Source organism: Brachionichthys hirsutus, chromosome 15 (genome assembly GCF_040956055.1).
Source record: "Brachionichthys hirsutus isolate HB-005 chromosome 15, CSIRO-AGI_Bhir_v1, whole genome shotgun sequence".
Taxonomy (NCBI): domain Eukaryota; kingdom Metazoa; phylum Chordata; class Actinopteri; order Lophiiformes; family Brachionichthyidae; genus Brachionichthys; species Brachionichthys hirsutus.
Window position 1 is genome coordinate 11,590,561 of NC_090911.1, and position 23,195 is coordinate 11,613,755.

The following is a 23,195-nucleotide window of genomic DNA, read 5'->3' on the forward strand; positions in this document are numbered from 1 at the left end:
CCTTCCTCAACATGAGGCATTCACGAGAGCGGACAATAAGAAAATAAACATACCCGGCAGGATATAAAAGTAGAATAAAATAAAATTAGCCCCAATCTATGAAACATACACAAAATCGACAAACATAGCAGCAAAATATATAGTTAATCACAACATAGGATACAAATAAATGCTAAAATGAAGATAAAAATAACTTCAAAACAGACGACGACAACAGATACTAAAACAGCCTACCTTCCCCAACATGAGCCGTTCACGAGAGGAAGCGGAAGGGGCGGGGCCCGAGTTTTTATAGCGGAGCCTCCAGAAAACCAAAGAAGAAGGTCGGAGGACTAAACCAAAACCAGAGAAGAAGAGGGCGGAGGACTAAACCAAAACCAGAGAAGAAGAGAGCGGAGGACTAAACCAAAACCAGAGAAGAAGAGAGCAGAGGACTAAACCAAAACCAGAGAAGAAGAGAGCAGAGGACTAAACCAAAACCAGGGAAGAAGAGAGCAGAGGACTAAACCAAAACCAGAGAAGAAGAGAGCGGAGGACTAAACCAAAACCAGAGAAGAAGAGAGCAGAGGACTAAACCAAAACCAGAGAAGAAGAAGGTCGGAGGACTAAACCAAAACCAGAGAAGAAGAGGGCGGAGGACTAAACCAAAACCAGAGAAGAAGAGAGCGGAGGACTAAACCAAAACCAGAGAAGAAGAGAGCAGAGGACTAAACCAAAACCAGAGAAGAAGAGAGCAGAGGACTAAACCAAAACCAGAGAAGAAGAGAGCAGAGGACTAAACCAAAACCAGAGAAGAAGAGAGCGGAGGACTAAACCAAAACCAGAGAAGAAGAGAGCAGAGGACTAAACCAAAACCAGAGAAGAAGAGAGCGGAGGACTAAACCAAAACCAGAGAAGAAGAGGGCGGAGGACTAAACCAAAATACAGGGCAATTAAATAAAATACAAATGCCAGGCAGCTAAATCAAATTACATAAATACATTTCGAAATATTTACAATAAAATATAGAAGAAAAACACTAAGACTAAAATAACCAGTCTTTGTGACAGGCACTGGCCCACAACTTATCAGGATTTAACCAGGCCATAACAACCCTGTTACACTCGCAGTGTAAAACTGAAGGAGATGAAAGAAACCAGTCAATTGAATCTGAAATAATAATAAATAAAGCAGACTGACTAAATAATCAAGCCTCACGTTAAGGCTGTGACGGTAGTTTACGGTAGAATAACCGGCTGAGCGGCGTCGGCTGTGGCTCCCAGGAAAAGACTCTGTCTGAGAAGACGTGAACAAGGTTTCACTCTCAGACTCGCCCCCCCCCCCCCACCTCCCTCTCTTATCTTCTTGAATAGAGATACTTTTTATTATTTGAACATTTAATCAGTGTCCAGTTGGTTCTGACCGGGTACAAAAGGGGCCTCATCTGAACCCAGAGAGACTGGAAAACTCCCACTTTTAGTTTTACAACCGCGTCAAAGGTTCATCTATAATGAAACAAAAAACTGTGAACCTTTTTACTTGTTCAACATTTGACTGTTCAAACTTGTGCGGTAAGACGACACTCCCCGCAGAGAGCGAATGGCATTAAGCGCTGCCGACCGGCTGCTGGAACAGTCAGCCAGCGGATCCATCTGGGAGGTGAGTCACCTGATGATATGCTCTGAATTATAATCTATTTATAAGCTATTTATATTCTATTTATGTGTCCTGATGCTTGTATATACTTCATGGTTAAACACTCTTGATGGTAAGAGCCGCAGGAACGTCGCTGCTTGATTACATCTCGACTTCAGGCCACATCAGATTCCAGTTTTGTAGTTTCTCTCGTGTGAAGAAAGCATCTTTTGTAGTTTTAACTTTCATGAGAAAGTTGTTTATGTATTGGACTCTGCAGCATGTCGGAGGATTCCGATTTATTTGTTTTACTCACGGATCCATCCTTTAATGGAGTCGGGCGTGTCGTGACTTCCTTCCTGTCACATGACGAGCTTCTTGTGACCCCCAGCTGGTTATTTCACGCCTGTAAAGGTAACGTTTAAAAGTCGATCCAGACAAATGTATACGCCGTAATGAGATCTTCTTCTTTTGGCGCCGTTCCCAGTTAAACATCCCTGAGGGCACTGGTGACAGACAGCAGACCAGTGAAACCAGTTTAACTGCGTCACGGAATTGACTTCAAAACAAAACTCGACGTTGTCCTTTTTCACAAACGGAACTAAATATGTTAAAACGTTTAACAAAGCAAAACATAAACTCAAGTTTGTGTCTCTGCTGCTGATATATATATATGAACGGTTAAAAGATAATAAATAACAATACAATGAATAAAAACGCGTTTTACATTCGCCTCACTCATGCATCAGCGTTTGTGTCTTTGTGCTTGCGTGTTTTGTTTTGATGTATACACACCACTGTTACTATATTACAATACAAAAATACACGTAAAGTAATCAAATAAATATGGTGTCGCTACTTTGCAAATTTTCACCCATCATGGTGGGGGGGCGGGGGGGGGGGGGGCGGAACGTAACCCCCGCGATGAACGAGGGACGATTGTATTGATGACCCGATCAGTGTCCCACCAGCTGGATGAGGTCTCACGTCTTACATGTTCTCTTGTTCAGAATCGGACCCGGCGGCGCCGACACCAACCAGATCGAGGAGCTTCTTTAACCACCAGGAGTCTGAAATCTGGACCGGTTACCTCCCGACCTTTGCTTCAACCCAGAATCGCCTCGAAATGTTTTCCAAGTTGAAGTCAGACTGGGAGTCCTTTGCCTCTAAAGTTTCATCGCTGATTCCCAGATCCAAACCAGACTCTGACGAAGCAACGGAGCCCAGTGTGTCGTTCCTGACTTCAAATTCATGTTCAACATATAATTACGTGTCGGAGTCCAACAGCCGCATCGCCGATTTCGTCAAAGGAAAAAGCCAATTGATTGGAAATCAACCGAGTCCTCTGCCTCTTTATAAAGTTCCTCTAAAAGAAGAGCAAATCAAAGTTTCTGGCTGCAAGCGTTTCACTTTCGGGAAGGAATCAGCGAAGCACAATCGCACCATAATGATTCTCGGAGCCACCGGTGCTGGCAAGTCGACGCTGATCAACGGCATGATCAATTACATTCTGGGCGTGGAGTGGGAGGACTCGTTTCGGTTCAAGTTGGTCGCAGAGGAAATGAAATCGCAAACGGAGAGCCAAACCTCTGAAGTCACCGTCTACAAAATCAACTACGGGGAGGGCTTCAGGATAAATTACTCCCTCACCGTCATCGACACGCCGGGATTCGGCGACACCAGGGGAATACGGAGAGACAGGGAGATCACAGAGCAACTTCGGAACCTCTTCACCGCTAACCTGGGCGTCAGTGAAATCGACGCCGTCTGCTTCGTAGCTCAGGCGGCTTTAGCTCGACTCACGCCGTCGCAGAAATACGTCTTCGACTCGGTGCTGTCCATCTTCGGTAAAGACGTGGCGGAGAACATCAGAGTTCTGGTGACATTCGCCGACGGCCAGCAGCCGCCGGTTCTGGAGGCGATCGTAAAGTCGGGCGTCCCGTGCCCGAAAACGACAGACGGGCTGCCAAATCACTTCAAGTTCAATAACTCGGCGTTGTTCGCACCCAACCGGTCGAAGCCGTCGTCGGAATCCGACGACGGCTTCGACCGGATGTTTTGGAACATGGGGACAAAAAGCATGGAGAGGTTTTTTGCTGCCTTGACCGTCATCGAAACCAAAAGTCTGACGATGACGAAGGAGGTTCTCCGAGAAAGGCAGCACCTGGAGAACTCCATAGAAACTTTGCAGAAGCAGGTTAAAGTCGGGCTGGCCAAACTGGAGGAGATCAAAGAGACGACGGAGAAACTGAAAGAGCACGAGGCAGAGATCAGCAGAAATGAGAACTTTGAGTTTGAAATCCCCGTCATGAAGCCCCTTCAGGTAGACATTTCTGGGAGTGGGAATTTCATTACCAATTGCCAACAGTGTCATAGTACCTGCCACTATCCCTGTGTGATACCCGACGACGCAAACAAGAGGAGGTGCGTTGCCATGGGAACGAACGGATGCTGTACCCAGTGTCCCGGAAAATGTTTCTGGGATCTTCATTTTAATCAAAAGTACAAATGGGAGTATGAAGAAGTGAAAGAAAGGCAAACTATAAAAGACTTGAAGGACAAGTACCTAAAAGCCACCGAGGCAAAGATGCCGGTTCAGGCGCTGATCCGCAGACTCAACGCCGAGTATGACAACGTGCAGGCCGAGGTGGTGAAGCTGATAGAGAAGTCAGCAAAGTGTTTGAATAGGCTCAAAGAGATAGCGCTGAAGCCCAATCCTCTCGCCGCCCCGGAATACATCGACATGCTCGTCGAGGGAGAGAAGTCTGAGGCCAAGCCCGGTTGGAAGCAGCGAATTCAGTACCTGATAGCGACACGGGAAAAAGCAGAGTACATGGCTAAAGTAGAGAGAGGAGACAACCTCCTGCAGAGTCCGCCCAAGGAGTTACTGCAAAGCAATCAAAGCCCAACAAACGACACTGGCAATCGGGACGGGACCGCGACCGCTACCGACATCAAGGGGGACACCAACGCACACCAAGACGAGGCTGATTCTGTCGCCAAGGACAACCCAAATGATGGATGTGATCATTCGTACAAACCATTACAAGTCTGATTCTGATGCGAGGACTAGGACCTTGATAAATTGTCAATAAATCTGATTTTGATGTCAACATCAAAATTATTTTTGCCTCTGGTTAGTAAGAGCTCGAGTTAGAGAGGAGAAGGAGGTAAACAGAGGAACCTGATTACATGTTCTGGGTCCTTCAGCTCGGAGGACTCGGGTGGTTTGCAGTGACGGGTACTGCGCCGTGTCTTAAATAGTGATCTTGTGAGTCTGAACCAGTTTCTATAAAAGAAATATCATGATTCGAACAAATCTTTTTACTTCTTCTGGTGTAAGTAGTTCAATAACAGCCATTTATACACTTAGTGTTGTCTTTTTATTGTAGTACTAATGTGTGTATTTGATGAAGAGGAGAGCGGTGCAAATATAACCCTGTCACTGTCTGCGTTTGAATTATGATCAAATAATAAAGTGAAAGTTTTAACACAGCCTTTAGTTTTGATTCTGCATCCTGATGAGGCGGCGTGGATTTCTGAATGGGTTGTAATGTATATTTACTAAAATCGATAAAGTTTGAATTGTAAAATATCTTGTCCTTGTATTTCTTTAATTTGAATGAAATACAGAAATGAAATACATTTATATCAAAATATGTAAAAAAATAGAAATCCTTATTTAAACAAAAGCATTAGCAAAACACGAAACGTAGCGCTATGAAAATCATTTATAGAACGTTGTGTCCATTTTTCCCATTTTTTTATAACAGCGGTTAAAAACATTTAGTTATATAACAAAATGGAAAGAGAACACTTTAACCTGAACAGTTTAAAAATACTTCAAACACATTTATGCACAATTTTACAGCGTTTACCAAAAACAAATCAAGACAAAGAAACAGAAACAATCAACCCATCGGAAGCTGGACGGATCTTGAAATGTCTTTCATTTTCTCGGTGTGTCCCTAATCCTCCACCGTACCTCATAAAAGCCGGGCGTCCATTTATTTTTTGTACGTCGTCTCCTCTTGTTTGTCTTCTCATTCTAGTTTTTCCCACTACATTTGAACGCACCGATTAGAGCTGAGCTCCGCTGCATCATCCGCAAACAGGAAGTCCTTCCTAACATCCACTGAAGGAGGCCCCTCAGTGCTAATTCTTTAAATACAAAAGTTTGTCCTACACCACGCTGACCAGCTCACAAAGCTCCGCCTCCTTTCGGCTCCCCGGGATTTGAATGTTCCAATCAAATTGCTGCAAATAGAGGATCAATTTAGAGTCTTGGTGCATTTATTTTGCTGCACGCACGCACACGCACACGCACACACACACACACAATCTTAGTGAGAAGATTTAAACACACACGTGGGGAATGACATCATTGTTTTTTTTCTGCTACCTTTGATGGCGACTGCTGAGATGTGTTTGAAGTGAGGTTGCTGTGGTAACGTTAGCTTAGCTTCTTTTTGCTGCTAACCTGATTCTTTTGCTATGAAGGAGAGAAGCACTGACCAGTGAGCGTGGCGGTGGCTCCTTGTGGAAATACTTTTGACAGAATTCCGAGTGGCGGTGAATGATGGACCAGAACACAGCCAACAGGAAACCCGCCATGATGAAGATAATCACAGTCGGGGTGGTCATCCTCTTCCAAACTGTGTCTGGACCTGCGGGTAAATCAAGACGAGACATTTCTACCGACCAAATGATCCCGGAAAACATTTTCAGACATGGCCCCAAAGTTCATTTAACATGGATTTTGTCAAGAGGATCTTTTGTCAATAAAGTTTATGACGATTCAAACAGCACAAAGGTGTGTGTTTGTACCTCTGATGGACACACACTGGGTGTCGGTGCTGCTGCTGTGGTGGTGTGTGTCCAGGACAGTCTGAGCGCTGACGCAGTACACGGATCCCTCCTGCAGGGCGGCGACATGCAGCTGCTCCTCCTCAGCCGGCATCATGTATACGCTGGTCTGAGCAGGATAGAGAGGAACACACACTTTGTGATGCTACTGGTCTGTGATCAAAGATTCCCCCCCCCCCCCCCCCCAAAAAAAAAAAAAAAGAATGAAAGAGATAAAATAAAGGAGTGAGACAAAAAAAAAGTAGAAAGGAAAGAAAGACAGGAGTATGAAGCTAATCAGAAGAACGATCAAGCCGATAAGCAAGAACAAAGACGTGAACTCTGACCTGAAGCTCGTGGCCTTTCTTCCACACCCTCACCGTGGCAGCGGCGGTGGCAGGAAGCTCGTCGACCGACACCTGAAGGGCGTCGCCCACTGTGGTCACCGCCATCTTCGGCGCCGTCAGGATCGCTGCCACGATGAGATTCACAGTCAGACATTAAAACAGTAGCTCCGCCTCTGCAGCCGGGTCAAGGCGGGGCCTTCGTCGCCATAGATCGACGCTAACGATGCTGCCGTTGATTCGTTGATTGATTTCTCGTTCTTACTGTGCTTGCGGTTGAAAAGGCAGTTGAGATTGGTCCACGGTGACGTCTGGGACTCGCACTGGGCCTTGATGCGCAGGTTGTAGTCAGAGTCGGAGCCCAGGTCAAAGGTCAGGTCGCACTCGGTGTCAGGAGTCAGCCGGCACTCGGCAGCGTTCACCCAGCTGTCGTTCAGGATGGTCAGCTCGAACTCCCTGAAAGCGACACGGCGTCAAACCTCAAATCTGCGTAAATATTCTCCGTCGGACGGGGATTTCTGAACGAACCACCGAGGCTGTTTGATCAGACGATGAATCTGGATTCTGGAGGGTGGCTCACCCCTGGAACTGAACGGAGTACAGGACCGTAGTGTTGCACGGCGCCTGCGGCGGGCTCCACCTCAGGACGTGTCTCATGTCCACGGACTCCATGAAGACATGGCTGGGAGGCGGCAGCATCCAAGCGTCTGCCGGCACAGAGAGGTTGAAAGGTCAGGCCGATGAGCGATGGGAGTCGTCCATGCAGCGTGATCCCAGCCTCAGGGCACCCCGTTCGGGGGAGGAACACAAACAGCGACTCAAACAATCCCTGCAAACCTGTTCTGTGAGAGGTCCTTTCCTGGTGAAGCCCGACTTGTGCAACGTTTTAGCCTTTTTAAACATTTCCGTTCTTTTCTGAGGCTCTAGGAATCTTTCCATCCACATATTTATATAAATGTGGCTGACTTTGTGCACAAGTTCTCTTCATTTATTTTTTTTTTATAGCAGAATATCTCCAAAAATTCAAATAAAACAAAACATATTATGAATAATTTCCAAAAAACCCAATCAAATTAGCGTGGAAATATTCTCGGATGTGAGCTCACAGTTTGTGATGTCCAGCAGGGCCATCATCATTATGATCATCATCATCATCATCATCAGGACCAGAGATCGGCTCACATCTGGACTAATGTATCCAGACCCGTCCGGTGGCCGGAACGAAACCTGCTCCGGGACATGAAGTGATCCGGACTCCCGTCCAGAAGGCCCTCGAAGAGAGCTTTGACTTTAAATCCTGCACTCGTCCTTCAGCCCATCCCGAAACGTCTTTATTTTAAATCCAAGCGTTTCTCCCGGCCTCTGGTCCAAACTTGCACCGTCGGAGGACAGCAGCCGTCTGAACCGCGCCTGCAGAGAAGAGCTGCCCTTTGCGGATGTTGCTGGTTTTGGGTCGCAGAGCCGGTCGGACTCGTTCGACGAGGTCCCTCGGGGCTTCATCTGTCGTGATCTGCTTCAGTCCCGAACACCTGAACCCAGGCGACGTCGTGGAGGCTCGAGTCCTACCTGTGAATCACTTCCAGAATGCCAAACCTGAAGTCAGACTCGTTTCACTGCGTTGGACGGAACACGCCTGTACATACTGCAGAGAAATACGCAGCATGTACTGAATACTATAGGCTGGTGTACCCAATGCACCTAAGGGTACTTCACTCTGTAAAACACGGCTCTGGTGTCACCTGTGTTAATGATTATTGAAAACCAAAACATGGAAACTCTTGTTGGGATAAATCAAATATTTCACACAAAAAGCGTACTTCATGTTGCCAGTAGGTGGCGCTTAAATGGATGACTTCAGGGCGGGGGGCTGTTTCTACCGCTGACAGGTGAGCGTGGCTACGCACAAATCTATGATGACTGTTCGTCGCTACGTAGTTCAGAGTTTACTGATCAAAGCAAAAAAATATAACCACTAAAAATAAAATCAGTGTTAAAGCTAAAACGGCCGACCTCCTGTCGGGGCTAGGTTTTACCCTCGAGATGCTTTCTCAAAGATCAGATGAGAACACGCCTACCAAATTTGTATTTTACGTATTGTTATTTCCCGTTGCCAGCAGGTGGTGCTGCGACGCACAGAAAGGCTCCACGTTGGATTTGAACCAGCGACCTTCTTGCCGTGAGGCAACCGCGCTACCCACTGTGCCGGATTCAACGGTTAGTGTCCTCATTTACTTTGAAGGTCCATCTTTGGCCGTAAACACGATCATCACATAAGACGACGTCCGGTTTCTGTTTCACATCTTCCTCTGAACATCCTGGTCCAGCCCCCCCCCCCCCCCCCCCGACGGAGGACATCCAGACTTTGGACTCTCATGTCGATCAAACATTAACTGTCACCGGCCATAAAGCTTTAAAACCAACAACCTGCTAACGTCAGAGAAAATCAGCTCCGATCCGCTGCTTCAGGTTTCAGCTCATTTTAAGTAATAACATTTAAAGTCTCATTAATTAGATGAAAGTCAGATTTAAAAGTTGGTCTCAAATAAGCCACCCTTCATCATCCAGACTAGCTGCTCTTCTCAACTCATTCTTCCTCTTCCTCTACTTCCTCATTTGGACACGGACATGTTTATTGTCCTTTAACCCTTTATTGCCAAACGTATCACAGTTGATATACATTTCAGGATTTTGAGGCTTCTACTTTAGACGTTTTTGACCGTTCTATGCAAAACCCACTGAGCTGACCTTTGTGGAGGGGCGGGGCATCGGACAGGTAATCTAAACAGGCATTGATGGACGCATGGAGGGATTTTCCTGAAGGTTTGGGGAAATCCTGCAATGCACATTGTGATGAGTTTTATTTCATTCTAGATTTTATTCTCACATTCCTGCAGGACTGACGTCTGGAAGCACCTGGATGACATCACTCAGACCTGTGATGGGCTTCAAGGTGATATAATGTGTGGCTGAAACCGTCGTCGTCGTCGTCATCATCGGTTGGGAGTAGAAGGCGATGGGGGCGGCAGGGCGTGGCTCCCCGGGCCCTTTATGGCCCCCGCAGAGAGTAAAGTCCTCCTGCTGGAGCCACAGTCGTCAGATGAGCCGGAACCAACTGGAGGACGGAGTCCACAAACCCTGATCCTGAAGATCCGAAGGCTTGGCTGTTCTCGGGGGGGCGGGGGGTTCGTCGGAGGTTTGTGGAAACGTTAGCCATCATGTCGACGGCTGTGGAAGCGACCGGCTTCATCATGTGCTTACTGAGCTGGCTGGTCACCGGGGTGTCGCTGGTCAACGATTACTGGAAGATTTCCACCGTGTCCGGCGGCGTCATCATCTCCGTGAGGCAGTTTGAAAACTTGTGGCACTCCTGCGCCGAAAACAGCGCCGGAATCGCGGAATGTCGAGACTTTGAGACGCTGCTCGGCCTCCCCGGTAAGAACGGGTGACGACCCTCTGAGGTCGGGGACCGTTTCAGTCCGGGGAATGTGGGTGAGATTCTCCAGGAAGAAGCAAATCAATCAAATGTTTAAAATAAATTTCACTTTTCATTTTCATGGTGAACTTCTGGAGAACCACGAGGAGCGTTTGTTAATTTCCCAAATTACATTTCATGAAACTAATTGGAAGGTTTAATGAACTTTTTTTTTGCGAAACATGAAGTGTTTAAGAATTTTTATTAGAACTTCCTCATATGTGAGACTTTTTATGGATGTGGGGAAGTGAAATAAGTTTTAAATCCTTACGTTTTAATAGCCAGTCTCCCATAAAAAAGCTGTGGAACTCTAATCAACTATGAACTAAAATGTATTTTTAAACTAAGCTAAGATAAAATAAGATAAGCTAAACTGAGCTAAACTGAACCATGTAGCCTATAGAAATAATCGTATGTAGCGCTGAGGCGAGATGAGTCTTTGTAATTTACTATTGATTATTGATTCCTCAATAAAATAAAAAACCTCACTGATTGTCTCTGCTGAAACTCTGGTAGCGAGGTGTGCCGGGTTTTTATGATCAAGTTAGCAATTAACCACGACAATAACTGCGTGTATGTGCTACGGTAACACACACTGTGTGTATCACAGCCTCATATATGATCTATAGCACACACTCCAGTGCTCTGTGCATTGATCCACTTGGTCTCTGGCGAAACAGGATTTGGTTTTGTTGAAATTGTCATTATTAAAATAAATAAGTGATTCTCAACATTTTCATCATCATGACAGAAACATATATTGGAGGACAGCTCCCTTCACATTAATCTCACATTAACAATAATGTGAGATTATGAAAATAAATTGTAATTATTAAACAAATATATCGTTTTTAATATTAAAAAGCAGAGTCGTAATAGTACAAGGATACAATTTTAATATTGTGAGAATAAACTTGTACATTTATGAGAATAAAATTGGAAATGAATGAGAAGAAGATTATATTCATTCGGATAATACATTTGTAATATGAGAAAAAGATTGTTTTAATATTAAAAAGTAAAATTGAGAAGAATTAAAAAAATATGTATTTATGAGAATAAATTTGTGATTTGACAAAAATAAAGTTAAATTGTGAGTATGAGAATAAAGTGTCACTTGGTCGCGGCGTGTCGGTAGCTTCCTGGAGAACGCGTTCCTCATGTCTTTCCGTGTGCAGGACATGTTCAGGCGTGTCGAGCCCTGATGATCATCGCTCTGCTGCTCGGCCTCGCCTGCCTGATCGTCTCTCTGTTGGGACTCAAGTGCATCAAGATCGGCTCGGCCACCGACCAATCAAAGGCCAAGATCGCCGTCACTGGAGGCATCCTGAGCCTCCTGGCCGGTCAGTCAGCACCGTCCGAGCGAGTCGCTTCCCTGATTCCCCTGACCCTGGTGACCTCGTGGCGTGCTCCGCTGTGATTGGTCGCAGTAATCTCTCAGACGCAATTGAATCTATTTCCTGTTGGATGTTTTCTTATTGTTAATATTTTTGCGTTAACTCTTCTTCTGTGGTTCCAGGTCTGTGCTGCATGATTGCAGTTTCCTGGTACGCCTACAGAGTCGTTCAGGACTTCTACGACCCGTTCTACGGCGGCATGAAGTGAGTTCAGACCCAACCCACATTATGACATCATAACATCCGTCTGTCTGAGCTAAAAATGAACCGGCGAGTTTGTTCGCAGGTTCGAGCTGGGTACCGGCCTCTTCCTGGGATGGGGTGGAGCTTGTCTGTCTATCATGGGCGGGGCTTGCCTCTGCTCCGCCTGTAGGAGAGCGTCACCTGCAGGCAAAAAGGCGTAAGTCCCGCCCCCGGCCGACATTGTTTCCTGATGAGCTCTTGGACTTTCTAATAATGGGTTTTTCAATCCAGAAAATCCTGCTTAAAATAAAATAATATTTTTTTAACAACACTCCAAAAATATGAAAATCTGTAAACAATTTATTTTGTGAGTTTATTAATTTATTTTATTGCTCTGCATTTTATAAAGTTTTTAAACTCTATTATATATTTATACATTTGTATTGTCTCATTTTATTATTTCATTGCTTTGTGAGCATTATTATTATTATTATTCTAACCATACTAACGATCATTATTATTAGAATCTAATAATAACGATTATTATTTCCTGTATTGCAGCGGTTACTATGGAAACGCACCAACAAAGGTCTACACAGCTACAGCCAAGTCCGACCCGGATGCAGCCAGAGCTTACGTCTAAACACGTTTTACTCTCTGTTCTCTCGTACGGACGTCAGGCCTTCTTCACCGGCGAAGACTACCGGTGACCTCGTCCTGATGTGTGTTGACAAATAAAGTTTTAACCATACAAATAAGTTGTTTTTGCGTGGGATGAGAGGAAATCCCATGATGTAATAATTACAAAAGACCTTTTCTGTTTTCTTTTTTTTTTTTCTCACAGTGTGTGACGTGAGTTTCAAATCTTGATCTTAACATAAGGATTTGCGATGATTGTAGATGGTGATGTCATTCCGTTTAGTTGTTATCTAAATAAAGTTTGTATTAAATAATGATGACGTGATTGGTTCTTCTCTTTTAAAGGTACTTTAAAGTCTTCCTTGTGTTCCTCTGTCTCTTTGTTGTCTTTTCTTTTGTCGTCCTGGACTTTGAATCCAATCTTTATTTAAACGTCTCTGAGGAGTTCCTCCTGATTTAATATTTGGGGAGGAGAGTCACTGTTGTTAGTTTTTGTGTTGTGTGTCTGTTGTCGTGTCGCTGTGTCCATTTTATTAATATACAGGGCACACACACACGCACTGTACTCATACGCGTGTGTGTGTGTGTGTGTGTGTGTAATCTCCTGAGTAATAATGATGATGAGTGCGTTGCAGTAATCCACCTGTCTGTTGACCTGCTGACATGCAGAACAGTGGATTAAACACACGTGCACCCACCCACACACACACACACACACAAACCTGCTGTTCAACCTTCAGACTGACTCTGGACATCAAAGGAGTTAAAACATTTTCCGGTGTGCGTTGATGTCGTTCGTTCATCGGGTGTGTTCAGACGCGTTCCTGCTGGAACCGGATTCAGTTCTGGTGTCATGTTGTCTAAGCTGTAAATCTCACAGTGTCACACCGGGTCCTGTGGGGGGGGCACCGATGTAATGTGTGGGGGGGGGGTCCTGAGATTGATGGTCATTGCACGCGCACGTTTTGTGTGGTTTCCCCGTGGTTGTGTACTTCCTGCCTCTAATCTGAACCCGTTATGCTGACAGAGGAGAACCAGCTTCAATCCTCTCAGTCGGCTCATTCACAGGCATCTGTCTGGAGGAGGCGGGGCAGACTTCGCATCCGGGGCTCCTGATTGGCTGACAGATTTGAGGACACCGAGACAACCGAGCGCCGTCTCCTCCTCCTGTCCAGAAGCAGACTTCTGCAACACAGGTGAGTCCTTGAATGCATCGCCACTCTCATGTCGTTTTAGCCTGGATTCAGCTCTGTGATTTTTTTTTATTTTTGTGATTGTATATGTTATATATTTTCAATTGTATTTGTTTTTTTCAGAGAGATTTTTTCCTCCTGTTTGAGTTTTTATTTGTTTCTCAAACCATGAGTTCAAAAAATGTCGTCTTCAAGAAGATCTGTAAGGACAAGTCGGTGAGTGAAACGTTATTGATTAGCATCAGCCTGATAGCCGATCAGATTGATCGGTGGGGGGGCGGTTTTAGGGCACGTACCAATCCTGAGTGTTACTGTCTAGTCCGGTTTATGAAGTGCTTTTTATGACTTATACCAGTTGAAGAGGCTCAGCGGATCAGTTGGCATTGATCTTTGGTGACATTTTGCACCTCGCTGCATTTAATTCTATAAAGCTGACTTATCCTCCGGAGGTCGCCACGACAACGTGAGCTGATCGGAGACACGTGTGTGTGTGATTGATGGCTGTGTCAGATGCGGTATCCGTGTTAATTCAGCATTTCCTCTGCATTTATTATTTTAATCCTGATATTTAAGAAGCTGCAACAAGTAAATGTTTCACAAAATGACAGAAACAATAAGTAAAATTGATTCTGATGGAATTCTCTTTGATTTCTCAAAGTTCAACACCATCGGAATCTGATTCTCAGTGTGTTCTGCTGCAGGTCGGGGTCTACATGGGGAAACGAGACTTCGTGGACCGCGTTGACTCTGTGGACCCAGTGGGTGAGTTTGAATCTGAGTCCGATGGCGCTAATATCTGGAGCCCGATACATATCGACTTCGTAGGTAGTCATCGACTTACAACCTATGTGACTTAGGACATTTACGGCTGCACTGGTTTGTCTGTTTACGACGTAAACATCTTTTCACCACTAGATGGCGTCATCATTATTGATCCATTGGCTCTGCAGGGGAGGAAAGGTCAGAAAAATGTTTCGCTCATCGACTCGAGTTCAACGTGGCTGATTTCTCTTCAGACCAGACCCCCATGTCCTACGTGTCCTCTCCCCCCGTAGTTTTCGTAACTTTGTCGTGCACCTTCCGGTACGGCAGAGACGACATGGATGTATTGGGAATTGCGTTCCGGAGGGAGTTGTACCTGTCAACCCGCCAGGTATACCCACCTCTTCAGGACCGCGAGCAAGGTATCCACACCAGGATCCAGGCCAAGCTGCTGCGCAAGCTGGGAGACAACGCCTACCCCTTCTTCTTTGAGGTGAAACACACGTCTTCTTGAGGACCTGAAGCCGTTAGTGTTCAGGGCCTAAGTAAGATTCATGTACTTTAAATGCACTGTTTTGATTGAAACAAGCAGGACTGCGTGCATAAAGCATGATGCATTCACTGACCTGCGTGGTGTTTGCATTTTTTCCAGTTTCCTGACAACCTGCCTTGCTCAGTGGCTCTCCAGCCAGCTTCCCATGATGTTGGCAAGGTAAGAACTTAACTCAGGACGTACAGTAGAATGAGTGCGATCAGGTCACGTGAATATGTCTCTTGTTTGTCCTGCAGCAATGTGCTGTGGAGTTTGAGATCAAGGCGTTCAGCGCCGAGAGTCAGGACGCTAAAATCCGAAAACGGTGAGCCTGGTCCCATCTGAATGTAAAACTGTGGAGGTGGGATTATTTATTAATTCCTATCATTATTTACGTCATGTTTGTCCACCAGGAGTGTGGTGAAGCTGATGCTCAGGAAGGTCCAGTATGCTCCAGACAGTCAGGGCGCGGCACCCTGTGTCGAAACCACCAGAGATTTCGTCATGTCGGATAAACCGCTCCACATCAAGGCCAGTCTGGACAAAGAGGTGGAGTCTCTGCGTTAACTTACTAGAACATTTCACCCAAAAGTGAGGCGTTAGTCATCATCTCCTCTCTTCCACCCTGACTAGTTAATAGACTTAACCTAGAACGACTCCTTAAAGCTCGTGTGACATCATCAAGTCTGCAGAAGATCCAAGATTGGTTTAAAAGATATTATTTACACAATTCCGCCTTTTACTTTAGCGCAGGGGTGGGCAAACTTTTCGACTCGCGGGCCACAATGGGTTCTAAAATTTGACAGGGGGGCCGGACCAAGAACAGATGGATGGAGTATTTGTGTGAGCTAATATAAATGACACATGAAAGCTATTGCATTAAAGGATTTGGCCTTTTACAGGTAGCATTACAGGGAAAAGGTCAAATGAATGAGGTTTAATTATAATACAATTTTATTTAATGATATAATTTGGACAAGTTTGGCGGGCCGGATTAAAAAGACCAATGGGCCGCATATGGCCCCCGGGCCTGGGTTTGCCCATGCCTGCTTTAGCGCCTAAGCTAAAAACATTAGCGCACACCTATTTGAGGAAGGTGAACTGGCCCAAACGTCCACGCAGGACTATTTAACAGTTTAAGGTTCAGTGTCTATTTTATCATTACCATCCATTAATTATCTGTGAAAGGGGAATATGAACTGTTCGTTGTAAGATGAAGGTGACTCTGATCTCTGGTTCTGTTTCCAGATGTACTACCACGGTGAAACAATGAAAGTCCATGTTAGCGTCACGAACAATTCCAACAAAACCATCAAGAACATCGTCGTGTCTGGTAAACATGATGCTGACTGCTCCAGCAGATGCGCTGGTGTTAGACTTGGCCTAAATTCTTCTTTTGTTCCACTGTCCTCAGTGGATCAAGTCGCCAATGTGGTGTTGTACTCCAGCGACAGCTACTCCAAATGTGTCGCCATTGAGGAAACGGGGTACAATATTGTCCGCTCTTTTCATTGGAACGAAACATAACGCAGTTTTTGATGTTTAAAATACATTGAATGCTGAATTTATTGAGTTCTTAGAGATTAAAACAACAGATCTTTCCATCTCAGGGATACGGTGTCTCCTGGAGCGACTCTGCAGAAGGTCTACAAGCTGCTGCCTCTGCTGGCCAACAACAGGGAGAGGCGAGGCATCGCTCTGGATGGAAAACTGAAGCACGAGGACACCAACCTGGCCTCATCGAGCGTGTGAGCAAAGTCTTGGAAACACCATCGACGGCTTGAAACACAAAGGGGTCCAACAGTTCCATCGAATGACAGCAGACCGATGTCAGACTGGATCTGCTGTTCTCTTCTGTTTCAGTATCAAAGAGGGCGTCCTGAAGGAAGTCATGGGCATCATAGTCTCATACAGAGTCATGGTGAAGCTCGTCGTTGGAGGGTCCGTCACCTCTTGGTTAACATTTTTTAAATGGAATCACATATTTTGTATCACTGGTGGAGAATTATCAGGAGAATCCACAGTTCTATTGAGTTTTATAGACTTTCAACTTTGGTTTTATGTCCGATTGTTCCAGTTCTTTCTCAGTATTTATGTAGCATAATTTTCAGAGATGAAAAGGAAAGAAATATTCATATTAATTTTGACTTCTTCTAATTTTCGCCTCTACCATGCATAAAGGATGATGGGATCCAGGTAGGTCAAATTCTACTTATCTTAAATCATAACAGTACATATTTGAAATGTTAATGTATTTTTAAGAAAGCAACATTGCAATTTAAACATATTTAAGGTTATCTATCCAAATGTGGTGTTGGGAATATGGGGCCAAACGGTCCGACCTTTGCCGACATCGCCACTTTAGGACTTGCAACTTAAAGATCTATTTAATTTGTTCCGTTGGTCCCCAGCTTGTTTTAGCGGGTTTCCCCAACCACAGGTCCGCTCACAGTGACGACCAGCACGGCATTCAACAATTCAAAACATTTATTAACACTCTAAAAACAAGCTTTGCGTTAAAAACACTATAAACACGCAAAAGAAATGGAGAGACAAGGCTAACAAATGAAAAGGAGAGACACGGCAGCGACGGTCTACGGCCAACCTGCCTTCGAGACGGAAACGCACCTATATACGCCCCCCCCAATCAGTGGTAAATGGGCCACAGGTGCTCCCTTCCACACCTGCCTACCCAATTACATCCAATCATCCGGTTACACATATAAACAATATGTATTATTGAACATATAACATACTTTTATTTTATAGCATAGCATATTTGGAATGAGTCTTTTTTTTTTGTTCCAGTGAGGTTGGTCTGGAGGTTCCCTTCAAACTGATGCATCCTAAACCCGATGCAGGTAAACAGACATTTCTCTCTGTGCATGTTTTCATTTATTAGAAATCAGCTACATGTAATAAAATATAGCTGCTTTTAGTCATGCCTGTAAATGTTTTCAAAAACTAAACCAAAACCTGCTTTTGTCTTTTTATTGCTGCCCACAGTAAAGGAGAGGTATGCTGCTGTTTTGCGCGTTAAATAAATCTGCACGTTAATTAATGTTATTGATTTCTGAATGATCGGATGAACGCAAACAGAAGCTACCGACACTTGTCTTCCGTGTCCATGTCATCTGCAGTGAGATGGAAGAGGAGATGGAGTTCCAGGAGTTCAAGCGCTCTTACATGAAGGGCATGATCGATGATGAGGATGAAGAGGGAAATGTGTCCGGTGGTGATGACATGGGGCCCAAAGAGAAGTAGATGAGAGTCGGAGAGAAGCAACTTGAGAGAGGAAAGGCTGATTTAAGGACCGTGTGTGTGATTCTGCATGTTGTAATGACACCAGACGTACTCGACCAGGTCCACTAACGGCAGGAACCAGGTCCACTTCATTAAAAAGTTGAAGTCTGGCACATCTTGGATCACAAACTGGTGGAAAGGTGGACATGATCACCTGTGACGTACCTGATTTAAAAAACATATGTTTGGATTTGTTGGCTGGTTTTAGAGGAGTGTTGCGTTTAGTGACATCTAGTGGTCAGGTTGCAGATTGCAACCAAATGAAGGCCCAGATTTGTTTTACCTCAGCATTTGCGAGCTAACATGCTAAAAACACTCACATGGTTCTTTAAATAGCACAAATGATGAATCCTGGTTAGCTCATTGGATTTTCATGCTTTTTTCAGTGACACAGCTACAAGAGAAGTAGTTAAGCTACCGGTATACATGCAGTATGGTTTAAATGAAATATAGATATATTAAATGTAATATTGTCCACAGGGTACTAGACAAAGCCTTTCCCTCTTTGTGTGTTCAGTCCTGTGAAAATCCAGTTGTTTTTGTTAGTTTTATGTTTTAGAGGACATGCGATGTAAAATATAATGACTCAAAATGAAGACAATAAGGACGGGTCCTCTGGAGTTAGATTGCTGTCATCAGTAGAGCATTACATGATTCAAACCAGGAATCCAAATCAGGTCAGAATGTTGTGAGGAATCCTGCTCACAGTGAGAAAAACAAGTTTGTTTCGTAAAGTGTTCATGTTTATTCAGAATGCATTAAATTTGCTGCACTGCCTCACACCAGGTTTGTGTCATAGTCGATTTCACATTTTTCTCTCATACACTTAATTTACCAAGATTTCTCTCAGGATCAATAAAAGTATTTATTTATCTATCTTCTAACACTTTGTAATCAGACCGTGAACACGTGCGTGCGTGGTTTTAGCTCGCATACCTCGAGCCCACATAGCTAGCTGAGTCGGCTCAAAAAAAAAAAAAAAAAAAGGTTTGAATATCGGCTGAACAAATTCCAGGATGTGAAACTGAACATTTTTTTAATTATTTAAATTCACAGGTAACAATCCATACTGCTCATTCTGGAGGTACGGTGGTAGCTAACCCATTAGCTCATCTGGTAGCTAACGTGCAATAGCTGTCTTTACAAGACATTTCCTCCATGTCATCACCCCCTCGTCTCTCTCCAGCTTTCATTGCCTAACAAAACAGAAATTCTAAATTCTTCATAGAGAAAGTGCATTTGTTTAAAATTCAATATCAGGTTTTATGTGCGCAGCGAGCTCAGTGATCCAATCAGAGATCAGGTGAACATTTTGATCTATTTTTCAAGATTGTGCGTAAGTTTATACCTCATGTTTATAGCTCACTTCATTTAGGGTGTGTCCAACTCTCTTTTGCTTTTTCAGCAGTGCATAATCTGGTTATAAAGAAAAGTGCGAGACACATCCCCGTGTGTCTAATAAGTCGAATTACACCAATCATATAGTCTCCAGATCCATCGGGAAACTTATCAGTCTGATTTATAGCTGATGGGATGTGGGAGTCTGAACAAAAGCCATCAATAATGTGGAAAATATTAGGCAAAGACCTGCAGCGATCCCCCACCACAGAAACACCCGCACTCCAGGTTCATACAGTGAAATAGCTAAGAAAACATCCTGAGGCACTGCCGAAGGTGTCATCAACGTCCATGAATTGGCGATTGATCGCCAACCGCAACTAACGGAACGACACCATCGGAATTCAGTATTAATATTAGTATGACTGATTGAGAATGACTGGGGTGATTGATAAAGATAGTTTACATGGATTTATTATAGCGGTGCAGCTTCAGAGGACTGCCTGAACTAGCTTGCAAGCCTCACACTGTGTCTGGTTGGCTTGTTTAAAAAAATATCATTTCATTATACAACAGTGAGCAGCTACACTACTGCGCAAAATTTAGAAAGAAGAAACCCCCCTTGAAAACCTGCAGTTATAAAAACACTGTTGTGTGTTTGATTGTGTGGGTGTGTCACTACAACTGGCTGGTTGGACTCTTCTATGGTGTCCCACTCCAGGTGTAATTGTCAGTATTTGATTCATGGTAAGGCGCACTCAGATCTCGTCTCTCAATTAAATCGCAGTTGTCGGGGTGCAGCAGGTACCCGGTGAATGTGCTTTTGCTCTCGTCGTCTGTGTACATGCCGTTGTTTGCCAAATCCTTGACTTGCAGCCACACCCGATCTCCCATGTAGAGGTGGAGTACCACAGTTTGGCTGGTGGTGGCCCCGGCGGTTGTCTCGGTGTTTATGACTACAGGTTTGAAATTGTGGAACATGCCAACCTTAAGAACCTTTTCTCTGACTGCTAGGTAGAAGCCAAGGACGTACGTGCCGTTGGCGGGGGCTGTGTACATGCCCATGGCTGGATTGAAGTGCCCCTGTGGGTTGGTAATGACATGTGGGAAAGGTACGGGATAATTGTGAAGTGGAAACGAGTCAACGATACATGCGGAGAATGCCGATTGGATGACTGGGGAGCAAGGCCCAGGTAAACCAGTGTAACCCATGTCACCATCGTTACCTTTAAGCCCCATGGCGCCTTCAGCTCCATGTTCACCAGTGGTACCCTTGTCCCCTTTAGCCCCCTGTTCTCCCATTGCCCCATCAGTCCCATGTTCCCCATCTATGCACTCGCAAACCCCTTGTTCACCTTGATCACCCTTATAGCCCATCATCCCAGGGTCACCTTTTATACCCATGTCACCCATGTCACCCTTATAACCTTTGGGTCCCATCTTTCCCGGGACCCCAGGCAAACCTTGAGCACCAGCTGATCCCGGGGGGCCTTGTGGACCCAGTGGACCATGGGCGTAGTCACAGGAGGCAGGGCATGTCCCAGCTTCTCCTTGAGGACCCGGTACACCTGCATATCCTAACATTCCTCTGTCTGCTTTTTCTCCTGGAAACACATTGAGAATATTTTAATTGCATTTTCATAAAAGTCCAGCGGCAAATAATTTAGCCATCAAACATTTTTGCCTCTTCTGTTAGTGTCAATGATAGCCAAATTGTTCTAGTTTAAGATTTTAAAAAAAGATTAGGTTGCACTTCTAATATTGCTTGTTTCTGACTCTAAGTTTCACCTTGTTCTTATTATTGTGCAAATGCTAATAAACTCCCCCCGATCGTCATGACCCTTGACATTGTTAGACAAACCTTTATAGCCTCGTCCACCCTTCGCCCCAATGAAACCAGCCGCTCCAAGCTGTCCTTTGTCCCCCAAATCTCCTTTCTGGCCTGTAAAAAAGAAAGATATAAATGAACACAGACGGCAGGACGGCACGACCTGTGTTAACACGCAACAAGTAAAGTTCCGGATGGAGTTCAGTTTCATCTTTCGATTGTCATCCCAACGAACAACGGCCTCATCCAACCCGAGCACAACTTCTGCCCATCACCCTTTGTTGTTGGAGGTGCATTAAACTCGGAACTGCTTTTCAACTCACCCTTCGTCCCAGGAGAGCCTGTGAATCCTCGACGACCTCTGAATCCTGTCAATCCGCGTCTCCCAGGACTCCCGGCATCACCTGATCAGACGTTACGGTCAAGGTTAGTCAAAAGCTTCACATCACAGTCCCAAGTTCTCTGGGAAGAAGTGAAGATGAGCTCTCTCATTTTTACACACTTAAAGAACAAATGTGGAAATAATTATCAGAATTACAGTCTAATAAAATAATAATTTCTACAGTTATCTCTCCTACCTCATGGGGGGGGTTACATTCCAGACCCACCTGAGAAATAGGAATTTCCTCGTATATATTTATACGTAATATTTAATATTCAATATATATTTAGAAGATAGCTGAAGCCTCGAAGTAGGATGGTCACTGTAGTTGTATTCTAAATTATATATATATATATATATAAGTGTAAAGAGCTATGAGAGATTTTATTTTCGCAGGTTATTCTAAAATATGCTATTAACATTTAAACAAGTAGTAGATGTACAAACCTGGATAGCCCCGGTCTCCCCGGTCTCCTTCGGGCCCAACGTAGCCCTTACAGTATGAGCAGAGGCAGTAAACAGGAAAGTGGTGAATATGTGTCGGGGCGTCTTCGTTCATCAGCATGTCACACATTGCCATGTCAGGAAGGTTCCCCATGGACGGGTCGGGCACGTGGAACGATCGCACCGGGACGATGTTGTTGATGTCGTTGATGTCGTTGATGTTGCTGATGTTGTGGATCGTCGTGGAGTCAGTCATTTGGGACGGCTTCGTCGTGACTCGACCCATCATGGCTGAGCAGAGGGAGGAGAGGACAAGCAGTTGGAGCAGCCTCGATGACATCTGGAGGAAGACAAGGACGATGGACCCAACGAGGTAATGTTAAGAACCGGGCGGGGGAGGGGGTTTCCTGTAAACTATTTATAACTTTCAGGAATTCTGTAGAACCAGATGAGACGTCTTCGTCTTTATGTAATCTGACATAACGTTGACTTTACATCCTAAAAGGAGCTGTTTTACGGTCGGACCAGAATTTACCAGCAAAAACTCGAGTTCTACAACGATGCTTCTCTGATTGGCTGATCATTAACTAGCGTTTTTAACTACCGCCCTATCCTGTGTCCTCCACTCTTGTGAAGTAAATAACATTAACGTGATTTTTTTTCGTGCTCCATTAGTTTTCCAGAAAAGATTGAAAAGCAAAACTCGATTGCGATCCATCCTTAAACAAAATCCTCAGGGAGTTTTGGGAAAGACTCACCGCTCCGTTCGGTTTGTGCATCCGCCGCCGGTGAAGGACCTTATGGGGAGATGAGCCGGATCAAGGGATCCATTTATAAACCTCGCGGGAAACAAAACTTCTTTCAGCTCTGTCTCACCTGCCAGGCCGCCAGACAAAGGCTGGGGGTGAGGGCGAGGGGA

General features: G+C 44.8%; 4 protein-coding genes across 4 annotated transcripts; 2 read left to right on the forward strand and 2 right to left on the reverse strand.

The window, feature by feature from the left end:
• Nucleotides 1–5,227: 5,227 nt before the first annotated feature.
• Nucleotides 5,228–7,964, reverse strand: crfb16 (cytokine receptor family member B16). The gene is made up of 7 exons (XM_068748973.1): nucleotides 7,910–7,964; nucleotides 7,384–7,510; nucleotides 7,069–7,259; nucleotides 6,807–6,931; nucleotides 6,442–6,589; nucleotides 6,130–6,281; nucleotides 5,228–5,871 (listed from the first exon to the last, which is right to left on the reverse strand). Exons 1-7 carry the CDS (start codon nucleotides 7,962–7,964, stop codon nucleotides 5,797–5,799), a joined length of 873 nt encoding a protein of 290 aa, XP_068605074.1. The 3' UTR covers nucleotides 5,228–5,796.
• Nucleotides 7,965–10,018: 2,054 nt separating this feature from the next.
• On the forward strand, nucleotides 10,019–12,732 carry cldn15la (claudin 15-like a). Its single transcript, XM_068748729.1, has 5 exons — nucleotides 10,019–10,235; nucleotides 11,454–11,618; nucleotides 11,795–11,876; nucleotides 11,959–12,072; nucleotides 12,417–12,732. The coding sequence occupies exons 1-5, from the start codon at nucleotides 10,019–10,021 to the stop codon at nucleotides 12,496–12,498; spliced, it is 660 nt and encodes a 219-aa protein (XP_068604830.1). The 3' UTR covers nucleotides 12,499–12,732.
• Nucleotides 12,733–13,855: 1,123 nt separating this feature from the next.
• saga (S-antigen; retina and pineal gland (arrestin) a) lies at nucleotides 13,856–18,245 on the forward strand. The gene is made up of 15 exons (XM_068748364.1): nucleotides 13,856–13,903; nucleotides 14,389–14,449; nucleotides 14,603–14,647; nucleotides 14,743–14,942; nucleotides 15,102–15,161; nucleotides 15,239–15,306; nucleotides 15,395–15,530; nucleotides 16,230–16,314; nucleotides 16,396–16,468; nucleotides 16,592–16,729; nucleotides 16,845–16,922; nucleotides 17,163–17,177; nucleotides 17,790–17,842; nucleotides 17,988–17,997; nucleotides 18,122–18,245. The coding sequence occupies exons 1-15, from the start codon at nucleotides 13,856–13,858 to the stop codon at nucleotides 18,243–18,245; spliced, it is 1,194 nt and encodes a 397-aa protein (XP_068604465.1).
• A 2,079-nt stretch (nucleotides 18,246–20,324) lies between these two features.
• Nucleotides 20,325–22,562, reverse strand: LOC137904770 (complement C1q tumor necrosis factor-related protein 2-like). The gene is made up of 4 exons (XM_068748974.1): nucleotides 22,280–22,562; nucleotides 21,774–21,854; nucleotides 21,484–21,564; nucleotides 20,325–21,226 (listed from the first exon to the last, which is right to left on the reverse strand). Exons 1-4 carry the CDS (start codon nucleotides 22,560–22,562, stop codon nucleotides 20,325–20,327), a joined length of 1,347 nt encoding a protein of 448 aa, XP_068605075.1.
• Nucleotides 22,563–23,195: the final 633 nt, after the last annotated feature.

Bases quoted from the DNA above. Each gene is read 5' to 3' on its own strand.
- saga (XM_068748364.1), top strand. From the start codon at position 13,856: ATGAGTTCAAAAAATGTCGTCTTCAAGAAGATCTGTAAGGACAAGTCG. The intron at 15,307-15,394 runs GTGAGCCTGGTC...TTTGTCCACCAG, and splicing joins GACGCTAAAATCCGAAAACG to GAGTGTGGTGAAGCTGATGC. The intron at 16,469-16,591 runs GTACAATATTGT...TTTCCATCTCAG, and splicing joins GTCGCCATTGAGGAAACGGG to GGATACGGTGTCTCCTGGAG.
- crfb16 (XM_068748973.1), bottom strand. From the start codon at position 7,964: ATGATGATGATGATGATGATCATAATGATGATGGCCCTGCTGGACATC. The intron at 7,511-7,909 runs GTGAGCTCACAT...CTGTGCCGGCAG, and splicing joins CCTGCTGGACATCACAAACT to ACGCTTGGATGCTGCCGCCT. The intron at 6,932-7,068 runs GTAAGAACGAGA...TCATCGTGGCAG, and splicing joins CCTTTTCAACCGCAAGCACA to CGATCCTGACGGCGCCGAAG.
- cldn15la (XM_068748729.1), top strand. From the start codon at position 10,019: ATGTCGACGGCTGTGGAAGCGACCGGCTTCATCATGTGCTTACTGAGC. The intron at 10,236-11,453 runs GTAAGAACGGGT...TTCCGTGTGCAG, and splicing joins GACGCTGCTCGGCCTCCCCG to GACATGTTCAGGCGTGTCGA. The intron at 11,619-11,794 runs GTCAGTCAGCAC...CTGTGGTTCCAG, and splicing joins CATCCTGAGCCTCCTGGCCG to GTCTGTGCTGCATGATTGCA.
- LOC137904770 (XM_068748974.1), bottom strand. From the start codon at position 22,562: ATGGGTCGAGTCACGACGAAGCCGTCCCAAATGACTGACTCCACGACG. The intron at 21,855-22,279 runs GTTTGTACATCT...ACGTCTGATCAG, and splicing joins GGGAGACCGGGGCTATCCAG to GTGATGCCGGGAGTCCTGGG. The intron at 21,227-21,483 runs GTTTGTCTAACA...ATGTGTTTCCAG, and splicing joins GGGTGGACGAGGCTATAAAG to GAGAAAAAGCAGACAGAGGA.